The sequence below is a fragment of the Oncorhynchus mykiss genome, chromosome 9 (assembly GCF_013265735.2).
Source record: "Oncorhynchus mykiss isolate Arlee chromosome 9, USDA_OmykA_1.1, whole genome shotgun sequence".
Taxonomy (NCBI): domain Eukaryota; kingdom Metazoa; phylum Chordata; class Actinopteri; order Salmoniformes; family Salmonidae; genus Oncorhynchus; species Oncorhynchus mykiss.
In genome coordinates this window covers 51351862-51374418 of record NC_048573.1, presented here as the reverse complement: position 1 = coordinate 51374418, position 22557 = coordinate 51351862, and the positions used below count along the sequence as shown (strand labels likewise).

The window sequence follows — 22557 nt, the reverse complement described above, 5'->3', positions numbered from 1 at the left end:
CATCAATATGCGGCGTCTGCAGAGCGTTGATAACAATGGCAACGACGCGACCGAGGGACAGAGGTGCATCCCATGATTAGCCAGTGACGGTATTACTCCACAGACAGATGGAACTGACTAACAGGCTATTGGGAAAACAGGAACCTGTGTTTGTGTGTGTGTGTGTGTGTGTGTGTGTGTGTGTGTGTGTGTGTGTGTGTGTGTGTGTGTGTGTGTGTGTGTGTGTGTGTGTGTGTGTGTGTGTGTGTGTGTGTGTGTGTGTGTGTGTGTGTGTGGTTACAGTAAGTGAAACAACAAATTCATCCGGTATTTGGAGTAGGCTTACACTGCCTGCTCACTCTGTGTAGGCCAAAAGAGTTTGTCAGTCCAAGGATAAGCTTCATAATACACCCAGAATTACATTTAGAGTTTTAGATTTTTCCCTAAGCTCACTAAACTTAGTCACTGCCCAAGCCCACTATTACATACAGTGCTAGCCTAGTCTGCATTGGAGGAGCATAGGTCTCCATCGTTGCTGTGGAACGATTAGCTCTTAGCACTCGAATCCAGATAATCGGTTGTCAAATAAAGTCTGAAATAGAATAAGAACCTATTTCTTGCCATCTCCATTGAATCACAGTTGAGGGTACATTATTGTTCATGAACTTAACATTTGATGAAAGCAGATATTCTGTAAGTGTATTTGCTTTAATTAATTTATTCATCAATTGATTTGCTGTGCATTAGTGGCTTACAGCAACAGCCTATTAAATGATCTGTCTCTTTTTACATGATATTCCTCTGGTAGCACTGAGGGACAATCAAATAGATTAGGTGGCATATACCTTAACGGTGTGGTCTTGATGTGGCAACAGCAACGTGTTAACTGCACAAACAATCTCCAGAGAATGCACCGTTTACAGACTTGAACTTGGAAACCAGGAGGAGGCACATTGCTATCTGAGAGACTGGGCTATATAGCTACAGTAGAATTCAAAACACAGAGCAGTAAAAAAAAAGAGAGAGAAAAAAGACAGAGACAGAGAAAAGATTAGTTTCACAGATAACCACAAAATAAGTGACAGAACAAGACACAGTTGGAGTCGTGTTGTTGTCGTGTGGTACAAAACAGGTTTTGTTTAGGTCTGTTTTCTGCTTGCTCACCTCACTTTTCACAGACATTTTTTGGTCTTTCATCTCGTGTTTCAGTGTCATGTACATATGCTGCAGAAGGTTTTTTTTCGTATTATTATTCTTTCCTTTTTTGTTTACACCGGTGGAGCAGCAGTGGCTGTGGCCTGTCAGAGAAGTGGGGCCAAGGGCTTCTCAGAAAAATATATTTTTTTTCCGGCAAATGCAGGGGCTTTGTGGTTTTAATTAGTCATTTTGTGTTTATTTGGTGCCTGTAAAAAAAAAAAAAAACTGTCTGTAAATGTGTGTTTGTGTTGTGAAACAGGCTTACACCTTTCCCTCCGTTGGGTCCCTGCTACTTTACATCTCACAACAAAGGCAAACTGTTTGAAGACTGTGGAGAGAGCATCCTGCATTAGTAGCAACTCTTGTCTTTGTTTTTTTTTTTTGCATTGCTCTTTGTTGATTGTAACTAGGGCATCTATATTGCCATGTTTCTGTGGCGCTCACAATTAAAACATTTTCCCCCCCTCTCGCCGCTGTCTTTCAAAGGCTGATGCGGAGCGCGCATAATTATGCATATAAACATAGTGGCTTAATTATCTCTCACAACATCAGTGACAATGTAATTAACAAACATTGCAAGATCAATGAGAGAAACTGCGACCTTCAAAACATTTAACTCCTCACATCGAGGCACCGTGTGGATTTCCTATCAGTGCAAAACCCCAGAATACTTTTCCTAGATCATTTAGATGTTACATTATTAGGCCTCTCATAAGCTATTCAGTGAAAACAACTGAATAAAAATGATGAAGGCAATGACAAAGATGCTCATCGAATCAAACATAACTGACCATGACTTCCAATTGCACTGCTATGTTCTTTGTCAAAGGTTATGGATCATTTTCAAAACATTTTATTCTATTTATTTTCTATATATTTATTTCAAAATAGCAAGCATGTTAACTTCCAAGAATTTGAGGAATCGTTCTGCAACTCATTAGTTTCTCAGTCATCCCAGACATTTGATTCCACTTTAACAAAATGCTCAATTCAACAAACCTACAATGCACTGTCACTTCACCCAGACGAGAGCTCAGTAAAATCAAAATTATTTTTTTATTCCAGTCAACATTGTCTAAGTTGTTACATTAAAGCTCATTAAAGCGGTTTTTCCTCAGGCCAGAGGTGCCAATACCATCATCCTCATTCCATGTAAGGACTTGAGACATCAGCTCAACACATAGAACTCTAGAGTTCAGGTGATTTCGAAAGAATGATTGACCGAACGATTAGCATTGGAAATGTCCTGCTCTAAAACCCTAGGTGTATTTAAAGTGAGATTATAGGCCATATATAGTCACAACAGCAAGCTGAAGCCTTATCATCTCCAGCACCTCACCGTACTCTATCTGTGACCCTCAGAAGACATGGTGGCATGCTGATATCCGTGTTTGGTCAGCAAAAAGGAGATATAATGCCCATTTGTTGTCACATCAGGGGAGGAGGGAAATGTGGTCCTATATTGCCTCAAACACAGACAAGGCCCTGGGTCTGTGTCACGTGTTGCAATTTGCCAGGCATGAAGTGCAGAGATTACACCCACTTCTTTTAATACTCTCCAATGACACCACAGTGAGAGAGGGGGAGAGGAAAGAAGAGAGGGAGGGGGAAAAAAAGACAGAAAGCACAGTAGCAGCAAGGGCCAATCTCACCTTAACCTGTAAGCCCCGGTCTCCCTCACAGGCATTCGCATGACATCATTAAGAGGGTGCGAGATAAGGCTGGAGAATAAAACTCATTTACATGGTGTTTCACAAAGGTTATCTGCTGTCGGTTCCAGGCGTAATCCTTTCAGTTCAAGTCCAATTATTGGCCTGCCATTGATAGTCCGTCACATGGTCTGAGAGCGGAATAATGTGACTCGGCTAATTTTAAGAATAACTTCTATAAAAAAACAACAACAATAACTTACATTATAAACCTACTACTGCTAACACTGCAACTATCACTACCACTACTGCTATCTGCTAACTACTTAAGCAATAAGGCATGAGAACTCAGGGATTATCGTGTGGTATACCACAACATTGTTGAGTATTTGTTTCTGTTTGGCTAGAAGGGCATTCTAGAATGGACATTAAAACCAGATAACGTGACAGTTGGAAAATATATCGGGACACCTTGAAATCATGACGCAATATGCGCCTACACATGCAGACCGTACTTGCTACAAAGTTACAGAAAGCTAAACAACTAACTTTATTTTAATGAGTAAATTAATTTGATTTAATCTTTCCACCAGACGATACAGTCCGGGCAAAAGTTCTGAGGTTTTGAAGTAGCTAACGAAACAGGCTGGCTAATTATTTTTGGGATGTTTTGACCCAGTCGTTAATTCTATTCATTCCACGTTGCTATGCTAAACAAATCACTGGCATATAGCTAGCTAGCGGAAGTTCAATGATGACAAGAGTCAAGAACTTCAATAAATAATGATTGAATAAATTATGTATAAATAGGCAGCAAGAACTACAGCAAATAATGATTTGATCCCAGGCTTTGTCACAACCGCCCAGTGTCGTCTGGGTGAGGGGAGGGTTTGGCCAGGGGTGCTTTACTTGACTCATCACGCTCTAGTGACTACTTGTGGCGGGACTGGCGCCTGCAGGCTGACTTCGGGTGTATGACTCGACCTCCGCCTCTCCCGAGCCCTTTGGGGAGTTGCAGCGATGAGACAAGATGGCGGTGGGTTTCTGGTATGGGCAGGCATAAGCTACGGACAACAAACACAATTGCATTTTATCGATGGCAATTTGAATGCACAGAGTTACCGTGGCGAGATCCTGAGGCCCATTGTCGTGCCATTCATCCGCCACCACCACCTCATGTTTCAGCATGATAATGCACAGCCCCATGTCGCAAGGATCTATACACAAATCTTGGACGCTGACAATGTCCCAGTTCTTCCATGGCCTGCATACTCACCAGACATGTCACCCATTGAGCATGTTTGGGATGCTCTGGATCAACGTATATGACAGCGTGTTCCAGCTCCTGCCAATATCCAGCAACTTCGCACAGCCATTGAAGAGGAGTGTGACAACATTCCACAGGCCACTATCAACAGCCTGATCAACTCCATATGAAGGAGATGTGTCATGCTGCATGAGGCAAATGGTGGTCACCCAGATACTGACTGGTTTACTGCTTCACAACCCTACTTTTTTTTAAACGTATCTGTGACCAACAGATGCATATCTGTATTCCCAGTCATGTGAAATCCATAGATTAGGGCCTCCTGAATTTATTTCAATTGCCTGATTTCCTTATATGAACTGTAACTCCGTAACTCCGTGAAATTGTTGCATGTTGCATTTATATTTTTGTTCCGTATAATATACTACAACCACTGCAAAACAATGATAATAAAAGTACTACCTTAGTAATAATACTAAAATAACAAATGAATAGTATAGATCATTCATGACAAGCATCATTTTTTTAATTAGAGGGTTTTTTATTTAAAGTACATGAAGTCTGAAAAAAGGATTGTGCAAGTGTAAGGTTGTGTTTTTGTCATCATAATAATAATAAAATAAAAATGATATTAAAAGATCACTTTTTGAATCAAGGCTGTGAAAAGCAATAGTAGGCTATGTGCTAAAAATACTTTTACGTATTAGGACTATGAGAAAGACAATCTGAAGAAATGTGTTTTAAGCCCCATTTTAAAAGCTCTGATTGATGGAACGGCTCTCAGGCGGCCATGGAAATGCAATGAAATGCCTACCCAGAATATTGCTTACCTCACAATAATAGTAGTAGATTAAAAAGATGCATTACAACAAGAAATGAACATCAATAAATACACATACAAGACATCAACTATTTAAGATACAGTGCAGTGCAACCATATTATAATTAGCTGTTTAGCAGACTCACCACTTGGGGGTCAAAGCTGTCCTTTTACTTGGGGTTAAAAGCGGTCCCCAGCTGAACATTTTGTCATTGAAACTTTTTGACTCATATACTACTATTCCTGGAACCAGTGGAATGTCTTGTCCCTTGCTTCGAAGATGTGAAGACGGTCCTATCATTAGAGCTATATGATATGACCTGAGGCGGCCTGGCTAACCATGCTAGACGTCATGACCCTGCTACAGTAGAAGCCCATGGATGTAGAGTACAGTAAACGCTCCCATGACTAAACCACACACTAATGTCAAGGTGTATCTTAGGACAACACATTTGGTACATGTCTGTATAAGTAGATAATGATATGATCATGTATTTAGCAGACACTTACAGTAGTTAGTTCATACGTTTTCATATTGGTGATCCCAGCAGGAAACCAACCAGGATCTTGGATCTACCAACTGAGCCAACAGAATTACAGATATGATATTTTTTTGTATGGAGGTCCTCCTGAATTGAGAAGTAGGTGAAAGTCAACGGGCTGCTTGATAAACTCAGATAAATCTAGTGCCCATTAATAAAGTACTATCTTATCTATGTTATCTTATCTAGCTCACTCTGTCGTCAAACACAAATGTACAAACATGCTGATCAGATGATATGTGACAAAACAGGCAGGAATTTCCTCTCAAATAGAAATACCTGATCCATTTCTCTTACATTTTTCATGCCCTTTCGATCCGCCAGATCCCCTTTCATACCAATGTGCCACAGAGAGCAGTAACCCCGGCGACGCTGATGGAAATTTGGGGATTATTTTACACTCCGTGAAGGAGATGTGAAAAGGCATGTGGGGGAGAGGCGACCGATTTAGCAATAACACAGAAATCCGAGACGAGAGCTGAAATCTTTTTGTATTAATTACCAGGACGGCGGCTGGTATTACCGCTGGCCCCGCCTTGTGTGTGTGCGTTAGCGATGAAAAAAGCAATCAAATAAATTAAGAAAAGGTCTGGAGGAGCGGGGTCCTGGGCCCGTGGCCAGAATGGAACCAAGAATGCCAAAAGTTTTACATGACACCTAAGTGAAGTTGTCATCTGGAGCGTAGTGGCTGTGTTCATGATATCTTATCTGACATCCAAACTGACACCAGGCAAGATTTTTGGAATAGATCTGGATCAGTAAACACTACTGTTAAGAAAGGAAAAGCTGAATGCCCAAGGGTTTCCTCCTCTCTGTATCATCTCTCTCTCTCTCTCTCTCTCTCTCTCTCCCTCTCTCTCTCTCTCTCTCTCTCTCTCTCTCTCTCTCTCTCTCTCTCTCTCTCACCCTCCCTCTATCTCCCTCTCTCTCTCTCTGTGTCATGCTCTCCCTTTCTCAGACACACACATACACATATACATACACTCTCTCAATCTCTTTCTCATACGTATACACACACACACACACACACACACACACACACACACACACACACACACACACACACACACACACACACACACACACACACACACACACACACACACACACACACACACACACACACACTCTACTGCTAGTGGCGTGTCTTAATAAGGGATAGCTATGCAGTGCTCTTTCTTCCCCCTCTTTTTTTCAAGCACATTTTTTTCCTCCCTTTCCCCCAACTTGCTGACCTCTTGCGCTAACCTGGATGAAAGTTAATGAGCCAGAATTAATCTCCACATAATGCAATTAAACTATACATTTACTACATGTCCCCATGTCCTTGGGGAGGTTGTTCAATTTAATGGACTCTTAAAATAAAAAAGTGGCGTTTCAGTTCACAAATATGTAAAAGCACATATGTGGCTTCCGTAGATAGAGACGCGATGGACTTGAAATAATGTTTTTTACTAAAGGGAACACGTTTCTGGAATGTTGTCATAATCAGAAGGCCCATTAGTAAGGTCTTTCACTGAGAAAAATGAAACCTTGTAACCTATTTCAAATTCTCAAGCATTCAACAATATACAAGAGATTAAATGGTATCTTCTCTTTCCATGACATCGACTGACAAGTAAATCCAGGTGAAAGCTATGATCCCTTATTGATGTCACTTGTTAAATCCACTTCAATCAATGTAGATGAAGGGGAGGAGACAGGTTAAAGAAGGATTTTTAAGCCATGAGACATGGATTGTGTATGTGTGTCATTCAGAGGGTGAATGGACAAGACAAAAGATTCAAGGGCCTTTGAACAGGGTATGGTAGTAGGTGCCAGGCGCACCAGTTTGTGTGTGTCAAGAACCGCAACGCTGCTTGTTCCCATGTGTATCAAGAATGGTCCACCACCCAAAGGACATCCAGCCAACTTGACAGAACTGTGGAGTCAACATGGGGAGTGCTTTAGACACTTTGTAGTCCATTCCCTGACAAATAGAGGCTGTTCTGAGGGGCAAACCCAATTTGAGGAAGTTTTGTACAATTGGTGTATATCTAAAGTGTTAGGTGAGGATAGCAGTACAGGTAATTTCCAAGTCAGAAGACTGACTGGGGAAGTCCCATGGAATGTTTTGGTTCATTTCCATTACGTTCGGCTTAAAATGACTGACAAAGAATCAGCCCTTTTCAGTTTTGTACAGTGCTTTTGCTTCCCCTTTCTTGGTTTTATGATTTTTGGATAGAAGAATCTATTGACGTTCAATAGAACAAAGAGGTCATACAAAAACGGTGTGTCACATATCTTACCTAAGGGCTCTGTTCTCTCTGCTCCTCCCTGTTCTGTGCAGGAGAGGCGTCCACTCTGCGAGACTACGCAGCCAACACAATGAACGAGTTCCTGGGCATGTTCGGCTACGACGACCAGCAGGTGAGGGACGAGCTGGCCAAGAAGATCAGCTTCGAGAAGCTCAAAGCCGCTACCTCAGGCTCCGACCCATCCTCCCTGAGCAGCGAGGAGGCCACGCGGCGAGCCCGCTTTTCCAAGTATGAGGAGTACATCCGCAAGCTGAAGGCTGGCGAGACCCTGCCCTGGCCCATCCACACCAACCCCAAACAAGAGGACCTCAACTCCAAGCTTGCCCAGGAGAAGAATGCCCTGCTCCAGGCCCAGATGGCCGCCTCTGGGGGGTGCCATTCCGGGGCTGAGGGACAGATTTATCACTCCAGCCTGGACCACAAGCAGGGGCAAGGGCAGGGGCACAACCTTGGGCACAATCCCCCACCAACCAACCCCACCTCCCACCTCCAGAACATGGCCTCCCGAGCCTCTAAGTATGACTTCTTCATCCAGAAGCTGAAGATGGGTGAAAGCCTGCGGAGCCAGCAGAATGGCAATGCTTACAAGAAGCCATCCAAGTACGACCTGGAGAATGTTCGATACCTGCACCTCTTCAAGCCCGGCGACGGGAACACTGACATGGGGGGCGCCATCGCCTATAAAACGGGGAAGGTGGGCCGCCCGTCCAAGTATGATATCAAGAACATCCAGAAGCTGATGCCGGGGAGGCCCGAGTCCTCGCTGATGCCCAGCGTTCTGCCTGCCACACCTGGGAACCCGGGGACACCTGTGGCTGCCACCTCGGCCTCCTCCGCTGGGGCCACGGGCCCCCCAGGACTCATCATGGATCAGACAGGCCACTTGGGCTTCAACACCTCCGACTACATGAAGTCCAGCTTCTCCAAGACCGACTCCATCACCACGGGCACTGTGTCTTCTGTCAAGTAAGAACCTCTTCAGATGACTTAAATGACACTTTAGCTGAACGACACCACATAGGTACAGAAGATCTGCATGAGAAACATGCTAAGCTTTTCTCACACAGCAATATTAATGTGTGTACTGTATACTATATACTGTATATTACGCGCTTATTCAAGTCATACATTTTATTGAATGAGTTGTGAGATCCCAGTAGTGAAAATTGGTCGCTCATGACAAAAATTGTCCAAGGAAATAATGAAAATCTCTCACAAAATTATGTCATTGCACCAAAAGTTGCCTATGCAAACCTCCCTGAATTATTAAATCAAATAACCCGTCAACTGAGTCCCCCCCGATTTATTTAGCTTGTGTTTTGAAATGATTCCAGGTTTTAATATTGTACAATTCTCCTAAATTGTCTCTGTGGGACACCTGGGAGATAATGGGCGTCTCACATACACTTAACTGCCACTGCGAGTCAGTTAGCCTAACGCAAAGGTAATTGCCACCTCCACAACAGCCGATGCGAATGTAGTGTGAAATAGCGCATGGTGCCAATAGATCCACGATGTGATGAGTAGCGAAGGCCCATGAAGTGTTTACCTGCTGGGCGCTCTCTTCGGAGACTGATTTAGCACAGTCATCGCAAAGTGACTGACTTCCTCCTTTGGCTGGGGTGGAACAACTGTCCCTTTAATGACTTTGCAGCTGTGACTAACTTACCAGAGAGTCACAGGGCCTAGGCTGAACACTAAAAGACACTACATGGTCAATCCGACGTCTGAGGTGACCATGCAGCGTTGAGTGCGATGCAGCCAACTCAGACTTCAGGGCTTTCATATTTCTTGCGCTTAGCAGAGCAGAGCTATTGGGAAAGAAGTTGTCAGGAAGTGAGTTTGTGTTAATACAGGACGTACCGCCCCCACCTACCATCAACCAATCATGTCAATGTGGAGCTATACGGAGCCCTCCGCATTGTTAGTGCTAGCAAACGAGGGGGTTTGGGAAGCTAGCCCTGGTTAGTGCTAGGAAAAAAGTGGGTCCCTCTCAAGGCAGGTCACATTTCAGTAGGAACCATGCAATGTTTAAACTTAATGTGTCTCTGATGATTGGACTCAGTTCATTCACCTCCCCCCAGTCTAGTTCTATTGGTTCTACCCAACTTGTCGCTAGCTGAACCAATGCCTTCTGTTCCATCGAACCCTGTCTTCTCCTTCTGTTTGAACTCAGTCCATACTCCTGATGAGACATGACAACAGCCTTTGGAGGCAGGGTCCTTAGGGACCTTTAGAAAATACTTTGCCTATCCCCATTATCTAGATTTGCATATGAGCACTCTCCAAAATAGCTATTTTCCACTGCCTTTTGCCTTTCATTGTTGGAAAGCCATGCAAAAGTGTGTTCATACCTTCCTGATTCAAACCCATGTGAAAACCGCTGTCGCGTCACAGAAAATGTATATTAATTGCGGTAGTTTGAAACAGATTGTAGGTAAATATTGTGGCTGTAGTTTTTATTAACAGTGCACCCAATACCCCATTAATCCTGTCTCTTTTTGTGTTTGCTTGTATTAGGAACGGCTTACCACCTGAGAAACCTGTCACAGAGGACGTCAACCTGTACCAGAAATATATCGCCAGGTATGCAAATCCTCCGTCTCCGGTGAAGCAAATGTTGTCCCGGACGTTGAGACAAAGCTTTTTTATTAACTGATGGCGTATTTTACACAGTGATGAAACTAGATGTGTAAAATAGTGGTAGAGGTCAAGTTCTGTGCTGCAAAGTCAGGGAAATAGTAAGAGGCCGAGTTTATGGACTGAAAGGAAGTGGAATTCTGTTAGGAGGAACAAGGCATGAGATGGTTTCTATGGTGGTGAGAGGTGTGCTGACAAGATGGTTGTACTTATTCTGTTTGAGGTCGAGAGTTTCTTACAAAGTTACTACAGTATACTGGAACACTTTGCATGTCAGTCTTAGTAGTTAGTAGTCTGAGTAGTTCAAGCGTACTGTGCGGCGGTATATGTAACGAATATAGAGGGAAACTGTTGGTTACATGGCTGCATGGTCTCTGAATTGTCCTCTTTATCACTCACAAAACACGGAGGCAAAACATTGCAAGGTAGTCTCATATTTCAATAGACAACACAGTGTCCCATTCTCCAGTCATGTTGAACTCCACACTAGAAAGGTGATTGTCACTTGTTTATTTCTTCACTTTAAAAAGAAAGGAAAAGCACTGTTTCAAAAGCCCAAAGTGGCATTGGCGTTAATGATTACTTCTCCAAACCGTAACATGAAGGGCACAAATCAAAAGCACTGTCACTGACAGACACACACATTTTCATCATGCACACACATGCACACACACACACACACACAAAAACCTTCCTTGGACTGATTACATTTTGCAGATTTAATTAAGGAATTTTTAATGAGGCTTCTGCTGGCACTGCCAAGAACTGTTTTGATATTTGCGCTGCATAATGCATAAAATTTGTCTAAACATCTCGGTAGTTGATGCACGGGGAGGCTGCAGATAAGCCCAGATACAGTTTCAATTTCCGTGTTGGGGAGAGAGAGCGAAAAAAAGAAAGGGAAGAGGAGGGAGGAAAAAAGACAGAAAAGGAGGACTCATAAAAAGGGCAAATGTAGACTGGGGGGAGGGGGGTAGGGGTAGGGGGAGGTTCATCTCTCTGGAGCCACAACTAATGAGCGCACATTTATGCTAAAAACCCAGCTTTGTAAATGTTGTTGACTCCCACCTTCCACCCCCCTCCCCCTCACCAACCAAGGGGGGAAAAGTTATTTATCTCCTTGCCGCGCACCAGTTTGATGTTTTAAAGAGCTTCCCTGGTAGTGTTTAGTCGCAGTTTTCCCTCTTTAAATGCTTTCATGCACCCACTATTGCCGCGGCACTTTGATCTGCGTTGACTCTATTGTAACAGGAGATGTGCCGCAATCTCTGTATCGTTGTGATATTAATATTTAATCTGCAGCTGAATAGCAGCGGCCCATTAGGCCCCCTGACGCGGCAAGTGGGAATTGTCCATAGGCAAAGTGATACAGCTGGGCAATGAGCAGAGGGGTGGGCCACAGTCCCAGGGGGGCTGTGTGTGCGTGTGTGTACGTGAGCGTGTGCGTGTGTCCGAATACGTGTGTACATGCACAGTCCATAGAGGAGTAGGGCTGAGAAAAGCACCGATGGTGGGAGAGTTGGTTGGTGTGTGTGACCGTGTGTGTGTGTGTGTGTGTGTGTGTAATGTACTCTACTGTTAGCTCCATTTCTGTTTTTTTTTTTTTTTCTAAAGAAGCCGTCAAACCTTCCCGAAGCCCCTACCACCACCACCACCACCACCATACCCTGAGCCCCCCACCACACCACCAACTTTTAAAAGGTAGTGGATTTGCCGTTCAATTAGCCTAATGAACTCCGCAAAGTGATCTGTAAATGCAGCCCTAGGATAGTCATACAGGCTACAGGCAACAACAACAAAAAACAGAGAGAGATAGAGAAAGAGAGGTAGAAAGAAAGAGAACGAGTGAGGGAGAGAGCAGATGGTGCTCTTGGCAGCGGCAGTGCAAATGTTTATTTGTGTGTTTTCAGTCGTAATTGGAGGTTTTTTAACAGTCATCAGTAAACGCACAAGGAAAATGGTGCCCACTCTTTTACCTGGATAAGTCTTTACCGAGTCAGACTCTTACAGTCAAGAGGAGGAGGAAGGGGACGGGAGGGGGCGGCAGTAGCGTGTAGATCCACTCAAGCCTCTCAGCAGAACCTAACCTTCCTTTGATTAAAGCAAGCGCCGTTAACCTGAGAGAGAACTCCACAACATTGATTTGGCAAGGTTTAAAAGGCAAATGAGGGGAATCATGCGTGGGGTTTACAGTTTAATAAGTGTCTGTGTACCGGCTGCTTTTGAAATAAACGGAGCTAATTTGAGTCGAAATTGGTGTGACAGGCGAGTCAATTGTGGCGGTGTGCGGAAAACAGACGTATTTGCGTGACGAGATGAGTTGTTTTGGAGGTATGGTTAGGATTAGGAGGTAGTTCTCTGTGAGGTGATTGGATTTCCTTTTGGTAGTGACAGACACCTTGAATGTTAAAGGGGGGAAATTTGGGTTAGGTTAAGTTTCGGGAATAGAAACAGGTGTTTCCCTCCATGAAGGTGATGTTTTTGTCCATTTGCTCACTAATCGCCAGAAGAAAAGGAAGGATGCACCCAAGAGAATTAGGGAGGGAGTTTATATTCAGACAATACTATCATTGCAAAATAGCATGCATGATTTTATACCACAATAACATAATTTTTCAGCCCCTTTTTTGTGAAGATAACGTCTGCTCTATGACTGTCTTCTATGAAGAAGCATTGGAGTGTCCACAGCTTTTACACCTGTGCCTTGATTAGTCATGACAAAATCACTCAGTGTAAAGTCCACATGGCCCGTGATGTAACTCTGTACTCTTTTTCTTGTCACTTGGCTTCCAGGTTCTCGGGGAGCCAGCACTGCGGACATGTGCATTGTGCCTACCAATACAGGGAGCATTACCACTGCATGGACACGGAGTGCAACTACCAGGTGAGTAGCTGTGTGCTGAACGTTATACATTTTAGGACACCCCTTCAGCACTATGACAAAAGTCCCTTGCTATGACACGTTTTGTGAGAATGTCCTACAATGTTCACCATACACCCTGGTGAACAACTCTAAGGTGTACGTTTTAGGACTTTCCTATGACTTAAGTCCCTACTCCCTATGACAAATGTCCCCACTCCCGATGACAAAAGTCCCTATTACTTATACAAGGTTTTGTAATGTTGACCTAAAATGGACACTGTACACCCCCTATTTAGGTGGCCTAGTCAGACACATGTTTGCCTTGTTTCCCCATCTCCCACAAATTGCAGGCTTCCCCTCTCTCTAGTCTAGGCCTTGCCTCGTGTCACCATGACAAACGAGATAACAGCAGCGGGGGTAATGCTGTACTCTTAACAGCCATGGTTCAGTGCCTCCAAATGTACTGCGCTGTGCTGTACTCTACTCTACATCCCCTACTGTCTCAACTTCAGCTAGCGAGAACCCATAGAGACGGTGTCGCTGGGTGATTCAGAGACGTCTCTATAACTCAGTGTCCCGTTCACAAATATGGGGAAGTGTATGAGCACAGAGTTTGAATCCTCTTCCGTGTCTTCCTGACCTCTTGACGGGGAAAACTAAGGGTTCTAGGATATACAGAGATGAATAATATGTCATCACTTCATCTCTGCTCATGCCCAACAAAGGCATGCACAGATGAAACGTTGTTGACGTGTGTCCACCGAACAGGTTATGACTGCTGGCACTCGTCCAATTGAGAGCAAAGGCTTTTTTTTCTCTCCCTAAGCTGATTCCGTGCACAGTTGGTCTTTGACAATTGGCCTTTTATCCTGGGTTAATTGTAAATATGCTTGAAATATGGTTCCTTTTCGATGTGTTTTTTTATAATTTTCCTGGAGACATCTGCCGTTGCTCTGGGTCTGCTTTTAATCCCCTTTCACGTTATTAATCTTGTCCCGGTCCCAAGAGTTGTCATGTACGGCACAGGGAGGGAGGTAAAAGAGTGTTAAGGAGATCAGACTACCGGCCTGTGTGTTTGCCTTAGCATATGGTCTAAAAGAGTTAGACAAACACACGTGTATTTGTCAAAGACGTCAGATCCTCACGCAACTTGAGCGGTATGTTTTTTCCGTCCTTCCGTCCGTTTTTCCGAATGAAGGCATCTGTAGCTCCAATCACAAAGCATAACATCTAGACTTGTCACAAGTCATGCTTTCACCGTTCGACAGGATGGACACTTGGCTGAATGTAACGGAGAGAAAAAAGGCTTTGAAATGATTTCAAGTCGTCCTTTAGAATTTTCGTTGGGGTTATCAGGTCAAGTCCCCATCTGTCATTGACTTGAAGTGCAGAGCTCAAAATCTAGACATTTGGGTGTACATATCCGGCAAAAACCGGCCTAGCTAAGATAAGCACCTCCTTTGGTAGTGATAATTCATGAAATGTTACATGACACACTCCTGGAATATTATCCTGCTGCCAGGCTCAGTGGCATTCTCCTTTCATGGGCCTGTGTGTGCATCCTCTACAGTGGTGGGAATCCTAAAATACATGGTGCATGTCAAGTGGCTTCCAGCTCCCAGACTCCAACTGAAAAGAGGCTCTTCTACCCTAGTCAGCTATCACCAGGCTTATTTTGGCTTCCATAGCGGATCAAACGCAGTGGGACATCCGCAGCTCAACTTCTCATCTCGTCCTCATTTACTGCCAAAGATAATCATTTTCAGAATGAAAAATGTTTCTATGGAAAATCAATAGATCAGTTATTGGTGACAAATCCTTAGCCAGAATGATACAGTACTACTGTAAGTTACAGGGTTGCAGAAGATAAAACTTCAGGGGTGGGAAATGGGTCAAGAACTAAGGAATGGCAACCAGCTGCCATTCATTTGGGCCTTGGTGATACAAATGCTTGACACCAGGAATTACCATACTTTGTAGAAGCAATTGTATGTGTTTTTAGAATGATTGAATTACATTTTTCCCCTGATCTATCTCTCTGCTGTACATAAATATGGATATAAGTAGCTCCAGAGTCATTGATTCAGGCTTCTCTAGTTACAGTTCCTGTAACATCAGCTTAAGCCCAATTACTGCAGATTTGGTTGCTCTAGGTCTCTCCAGAGTCCCTTTTCTGTTTTTCTTCTCCGCTCCTCAGTGTAGGAGGCTTTTTCATTTTGAGGAGGGTATCGTAGCATATTCCCTCCTTATTACAGCCAAAGCCGGCGCGAAAACTGCACTGTTAATGCTTTAATTAAAAATGGAATCATATCTCGGTGAGGGAATTGAAAGGGAAAACGTTTTTTTTTTGGTTAGCTTGTTTGTTTGTTTGTTTTGTTGTCTATTTTTTTTTCCCTCCAGTTGCACGTCTGAGAAACCATCTGCACGGAACATAATTTTGCAAAAGCCAGGAACATCGGAACTGTGATCTTGCATGTCAAGTGATCCATCTTCATTTAAACAAAACGGAGGAAATGGAAAATAATAGAGATACGAGCCGAAGACTTTCCACTTCTTAAATATGTCTTTGTTGCTACCTATCAGTGCCACATACATAGCCCTGGACATATAGAGGCCATGTATGTAAATATGAATAAAGTCCTGAGAGAGTCTGGCCCTCTACATTACAACACACACAGCCTCATCTCCTACTTTGCAAGTTGGCTCCTGCGCTTTGCAGCTGTTTCCAGAGCAATAGTGACTTGATTTTGTGACTATTTAAATAAACACCAATCTGTTGCCGTGCGTTTTGTCCCTTGGCAGAGGTTCACCAGCAAGCAAGACGTGATCAGGCACTACAATATGCACAAGAAGAGGGACAACTCCCTACAGCATGGCTTCATGCGCTTCAGCCCACTGGACGACTGTAGCGTCTACTACCATGGCTGCCACCTCAACGGGAAGAGCACCCACTACCACTGCATGCAGGTAAACACACATGCACACATACACTCATACACACACACCAAACACACACGCACACTCGAAAGATATGCTGCTTGCTTAGCCAGTACTACTTCCTCCTGATTGGGCTTCCACTGAGGCTGGAACCCAGGACTTCTGCTTTGCTAGAACATGTGACCGCCCTCCTGAAGAGTCTTACCAGTCGGCACCACGCAAAAAGCTAGCTATTCGCTGGCGCTAGTGGGGACATTTCAGGCTGAGGAGTAAGTTCCACACATCCCAATGTGTGACATTCACCCCTCAAACTTACTCAACAGTGACCCCAGCATTGAGCTGAGCACAACTGTACATCTGGGTCACGGCATCAACTATAAAGGACGTCACACTGCTTGCTTAGCCAATACCGCTCCCTCCTGATTCGACTCACAACGAGGTTCGAAACCAGGACCTCTGCTTTGCTAGCACATGTGACCGCCCTCCTGAAGCGTCTTACCAGTCGGCGTTACGCGAAAAGCTAGCTATTCGCTGGTGCAAGTGGGGACACTTCAGGCTCAGGAGTAAGTTTCACACATCCCAATGTGCTACACATATACACACTCTTGTTTCACACACAAACACACATACACACGCACACACACGGCACTCCACCACACACATTACAGACCCATGACCATTGTCACCTATGGAGATCTGAGGCTTCTTGTGAAATGGGATTTTGCAGACTCATGCATAATTCATTGATGTTGCATTCCAGAGCCACACACCACAGTACCGGATATACAGTACATACTGGAGTCATTTTCTGGAATTGGCTAGCTATACAGATTCAGTGTGTCTGTCCTTTAAAGGGATAGTTCACCCAAATCTACCAGAAGCCTATAAGGAAAATGATTGTCATTTTATTTCTCGAGTGATACCATTTAGGGGAAAATTTGGGGTGGCATGGAGAGTATAGCATAAACTCCTCCCACCAAAAACATGAAAAAATGTGTGAGCAGAGACATGGCCCCCATGCCAAGCCCAGGGAAAACCAGACCACTCAGGCATGACAAGATGCACACCGATGAGCTCTCCGAGTCTTGAGAGCGCTGCACTTTAACTGTATCTATAAAAGGGAATTACACTTCTTCCACTTTTTCCATTAAGCCCAAATTGCCATTTAAGAGCAGTTTTTGTGCGTTTAACAAAAGGTGTCATAAAGTAAATAAAATAAAAATGAAAGGGATGAACCCATGTCGTTGGAGCAGCGGCGGCAGCACTCTTCTCTCCCTCCCCTACTCTCTCCTCGCTCCTTAATTGGCATGGGTAAAAATTCAGTTAGTTGTTTATATTAACTGAAAATTTTTCATCTTTTAGTACCAAGCGACGAGTTGAAGATTATTCCCCCCACCGGATTTGTTTAATTTTTTTCCACATCTGCTTATTTTCAAGGTGTCATCGCGCCGAGTGCTTTCTCACCGGCAGGCCAGCAGCCCAGGGCTTGGATGGCCAGAGATATATTCTTTTTTAAACCCCCCTAACGGCGTAATTGTTATTAAGACGTTTCAGCCCTTGTTTTAACAGGCCTGAGAACCTGCAGATGTTGGCATCAGGCACCTCTGATTTAGTGGGGAAAAAACAGAGTGGCATTTTTTTCATTGTTTGACTCAATATGGAGAAGTTGCCCCTTTTGCGGCGGTTAAAAAGTGCCAGGGATGATATACAATTGCTGCTTTTAATTCAAACATTAGCTGTATTTTCCTCCGGGCCCCGAGGGCTCCTGAGTACCAGAACATTTTAAACTAAAGAAAGTGACAATCAACCTGCCCACCTCTTACCCCCTCCTCCCCTCAAGTTGCTCTGTGAGTTACAGTTAGGTTGCGGTGATTGCATACTGTAGCGCTCCGAATATGAATAGCATCAGCTTAAAAGAAAGCCTTAAATGGAAGGTATTTTTTAACCACACACGACCCTGGTAGTTATACCACTGTCTCTTACTTAAGTTTGTCACGTCGCAATGTTTCAAACAGAGCAGGTTTGCCTTGTTCTACTTAACATGATGTTTGATAAGGTCTCTCGACTTGTCACACAGACAAGTAGCCTAACTTGAAAAAAATACCTCCGTCCGTCTTACAATTTCTAGGTCACCGGAGACTCTTTCTTACCACACTGAGCTCATTTCTCAACAGAGCCTTTCTCAGTTCTCTTAATGGCCCCGCTGTGTAAAAGTCTGACTTAGTCACTGTCCTAAACCACTGCTATTTGAACGAACAAAAACAATGTAAATCAATGCTAGGTTGCCTCTTAAAGATTGGTGTCAGAGATTTATTCATTGATGTCAATAAAGTTGAAGGTTTGTCTCCACACCTCTTTTAGGTCCTTATGGTAACAAATGATGTTCTCAATACCATACCTGGTTAAGTAAAGAATAAGTTATATGTCGATTTATTTGCCTATTACTGAGAAGCTTCAATCCCACACTGCCCTCTCTGTCTGCAGGTGGGCTGCAACAAGGTATACACCAGCACCTCCGATGTCATGACTCACGAGAACTTCCATAAGAAGAACGCCCAGCTGATCAACGATGGCTTTCAGAGGTTCCGCGCCACTGAGGATTGTGGGACGGTGGAGTGCCAATTCTACGGGCAGAAGACCACCCACTTCCACTGCAGGTCAGGAGATCAGAACAGAGTACCCCCCGTAATCGAGATAGAGATTGTATTTACAGGTGTCTCTTTTCACCAGGTCTCAACACTGTTTGAGTTTAACTCACACCAGCCACTTTGTTTAATGTGTGCATCCATGATTGCCCAAAGAAATCGGAATCAAAGTCTTTTTTTCATAGAATGCAGTTTGAATCTGCTTCATACCATGGGTTCGATGAGCTGGTAGGCTCCACATAAAAAATTGGATTGTAAGAATTGAGATTGAAATCGAAAACATGTTTGGTTTTGCCGAACAGTCATTTGGAATGGGTCCTTAGCTGGCACAGTTTAAAACACCTCTGGTAAGTTGTGAAAGCGATGATATCTCAATGGAGGTTTATTGTGTCACCTTTCTCCATTAGGAAGTATCTTGATTATGTGGCTTCAATCCACGACTGCCTCAAAACTTTTCCACTGTACAGTAAAGGCCTTGTAACTTAGCATCTTAGGTGACATCTTTTGAACTTTTCTCCCTGCTTCCCTTCCTCCTTCCACAGGCGCCCGGGGTGCACCTTCACCTTCAAGAACAAGTGCGACATTGAGAAGCACAAGAGCTACCACATCAAGGATGACGCATATGCCAAGGATGGCTTCAAGAAGTTCTACAAGTATGAGGAGTGCAAATACGAGGGCTGTGTCTACAGCAAGGCCACCAACCACTTCCACTGCATCCGCTCAAGCTGCGGCTTCACCTTCACCTCCACCAGCCAGATGACCTCCCACAAGCGCAAGCACGAGCGCCGCCACATCCGCTCCTCGGGCGTGATGGCCCTCTCCTCTGGCGGCTCCTTCCTGATGCCCAAGGAGGAACCCGGAGACGAGTCGAGCAACGACGACCTCATGGACTTCTCGGCCATCAGCAGCAAGAACTCCAGCCTGAGCGCCTCGCCCACCACCCAGCAGTCGTCCAACGGTCCCGGCACCCACTTGCTTGCCACACCCACCACGGTGATGTCGTCCTCCGGCGGTGGCCACAGCGGCCTCAAGCCCACCTCCTCGCTGCCGCACTCGGCACGCATGTCAAGCCTGCTATCCCAGGCGCTGCCCAGCAACATGCCTGTGGCACTGGCGCTGTCCAACAGTGCCCTCGCCAGCGTCAACAATCCCTTCTTCCCGCTCATGCCCCGGCTGCCCATGCAGCTGCCCCATTCGGCCGCCAGCCTGATCTCGGCCGTGTCGTCTGGCGCCCACTCCATGCCCACCGACTCACTGTCCCAGGGCGGCTGCTCCTCGGCGGGCAGCGATGGCGCCATGGCATCCACGCCGACCTCCTACGCCTCAGCCTCTTCCATCATGGAGAAGATCTCTGCTAGCAAGGGCCTCATATCCCCGATGATGGCCAGGCTGGCAGCAGCTGCCCTCAAGCCCTCTGGCAACCACCAAGACACAGGTGGGTGTTTTTATTATGTTGTAGTGTCCCATGTGGCTCAGTTGGTAGAGCGTGGTGCTTGCAACACCAGGGTTATGGGTTCGATTCCCACGGGTGACCAGTTTGAAAAAAGTATAAAAGAATGTATGTACTTTCTCTAAGTTGCTCTGGATTAGAGCATCTGCTACATGTCTAAAATGTGAATATTTTGTGTCTATGGTAAAGGAATGTGAGATAGCTCAACACATTATTACACAGCTTGTTGTGGTAGTAGCAATGCTCTCGTTCAGTGTTTCCCAAACTGGGGACCCCATAGGGTGCATTTTTTGGTTATTTTGGTTATTTGAATCAGCTGTGTAGTGCTAGGGCAAAAACCAAAACATGCATGCCTTGGGGTCCCCAAGACTGACTTTAGGAAATACTGCTCTAGCGTATGTCGGCCATTTGTTTTTGCTCTTTGCGTTTATACCTCTTTTCTACTGCAGCAAGAGCTAAAAGAGTGCACACTTAGGTCACCTAACCAATATCACTGGCCCACGGTGGATGAGAATGTAGCAGTCACAAACTGCTAGTTCCAGGCTTGAAGGGGCATACTGAAGGCGTGGTTCACTGCTCCACGCTTGTTATTGTGCCGATGGTTAGCTAGATACCTGCAATCCATTTGTAGATAAATGCGCTGACAGAGAGGAGAGTGGGCCCTGTAAAAGTCTCTTACGGCGTTCGGAGGGGGCTCCCGGGGCTTGTGTTGTACATGTTTCCTCATCATTGGTCTCTTATCTGTGCGTGCGCTCGTTCCGAGCAAATGGAGGTGGAATGAAATTAAGTTCAGAAATTGCAAGAACAAAACCCATTTTTTTCTCTTGCTCTCTCTCTCTCTCTCTCTCTACAAACTGATATAAAAACAGAAATCGCTCAGGCAGAAATGACTCAGCGCACCAGAGCATTCAGAGAGAGGGTGGTTTTTTGCAGAATGCAAGAGCAGACACAGATACACACACAGGCACACACATGCACACAGGCACACACATACAATTTGGGCTCACAAACAACAACCTCATTGTCATGCATGCATACTCCAAAACACACACTCACACAGCCCAAGCACACACACACACACACACACACACACACACACACACACACACACACACACACACACACACACACACACACACACACACACACACACACACACACACACACACACACACATTCACACACTATTTGGGTTCAGACACAAACAACCACTACTCATTACAAAAGTAGCAAAAATAGTAAATAAAGATGTCTAAAAGACCATAAAACAGTCTCACACTGTCACAACTGAGCAAAAAGAAGACGAGGCTACAGGCCCGAGCTGAGACTTTAGCAGGTGCGGTACAGATTGGAAAATTGGGCTAAGACAGGAGAGCGTCTCCGCATGCTGGTGGGCTGGAGGATTAGTTGCCTGGTGGTGTTGTTGGAGAAGGACGGGGCCCTGGGAGAGAGCAGGGCAGCTGCTCGGGGGAGGTGTGATCAGGTAGCACAGGCTGTCAGTCGGAGCTCCACCTCTGGGCCTCCAGGCAGCAGGTAACAGGGGGAGAGAGAGATTGAGAGAGAGAGGGCCTGACTGGGAAGGAGGGCCTCCTCAGATGGGGCTGGCTCCCCTTCCGTCTCTCCACTGCACCAGAACATGAGGGGAGCTCAGCACACACAGGGCTACGCGTTCACTTTTTAAACAGCAGTAATAGAGAATATAGATGTTTCCAGTGGCACTTAGGTTTTCTCTGAAGTTGAACTTATTGTTCGTAAAATATGTGTGAACAGGGCATTCGGGCTAAATTGAAGAGGAAGTGGTTATGGCTCAAAGTGTCAAAAATGTTTGAGAAACCTTTTAGCGTGTGGCTATTTTTATATGTTTTGTGTGTGTGTTTTTACGGGGCCGATCTCTTCCGTGGTAAACTATGTATTATTTTTTCATGGGTTCAGTATAGACTGCTTTTTATCAGTGTTTCTCACCAATTTACCCCTAAATGTTTTTTTGTTTTTTTAAGATCCAGGCCTCCGAAGGGTTTACTAATTAAACACAGAGTGCAAATGATCTTTCACGACCTCTGTAACTTAGCCAGAGTAATTACATTGTGGTCGTTATTCCTGGAGAACATCCAGAAAAAACACCACGTTGAAATCTACACATTTTCTTCCTCCTTTTTTTCATGACAAGAATCTTTGCCGAGATCTCTAAGCATTTTTTTTTTGTTGATGAACATTCACCACTAACTTTTATATGATGTGATTAACTAAATGTCTATGTGTAGGTCATATATT

General features: G+C 44.7%; 1 protein-coding gene across 11 annotated transcripts in view; it reads left to right on the top strand.

Moving 5' to 3' along the window:
- The window catches only part of casz1 (castor zinc finger 1), a 262670-nt gene that overhangs the window by 222725 nt on the left and 17388 nt on the right, over positions 1 to 22557 (top strand). For 7 of the 11 annotated variants that reach the window (XM_036988257.1, XM_036988256.1, XM_021616105.2 and 4 more), the window contains 7 exons: positions 7784 to 8717; positions 10272 to 10337; positions 12006 to 12092; positions 13185 to 13275; positions 16057 to 16221; positions 18676 to 18848; positions 19379 to 20271. In XM_036988257.1, coding sequence (XP_036844152.1) covers positions 7784 to 8717; positions 10272 to 10337; positions 12006 to 12092; positions 13185 to 13275; positions 16057 to 16221; positions 18676 to 18848; positions 19379 to 20271 — 2409 coding nt within the window. The remainder of the gene's footprint in view (positions 1 to 7783; positions 8718 to 10271; positions 10338 to 12005; positions 12093 to 13184; positions 13276 to 16056; positions 16222 to 18675; positions 18849 to 19378; positions 20272 to 22557) is intronic. The other 4 variants (XM_036988261.1, XM_036988255.1, XM_036988258.1 and 1 more) reach the window with 3 other exon arrangements.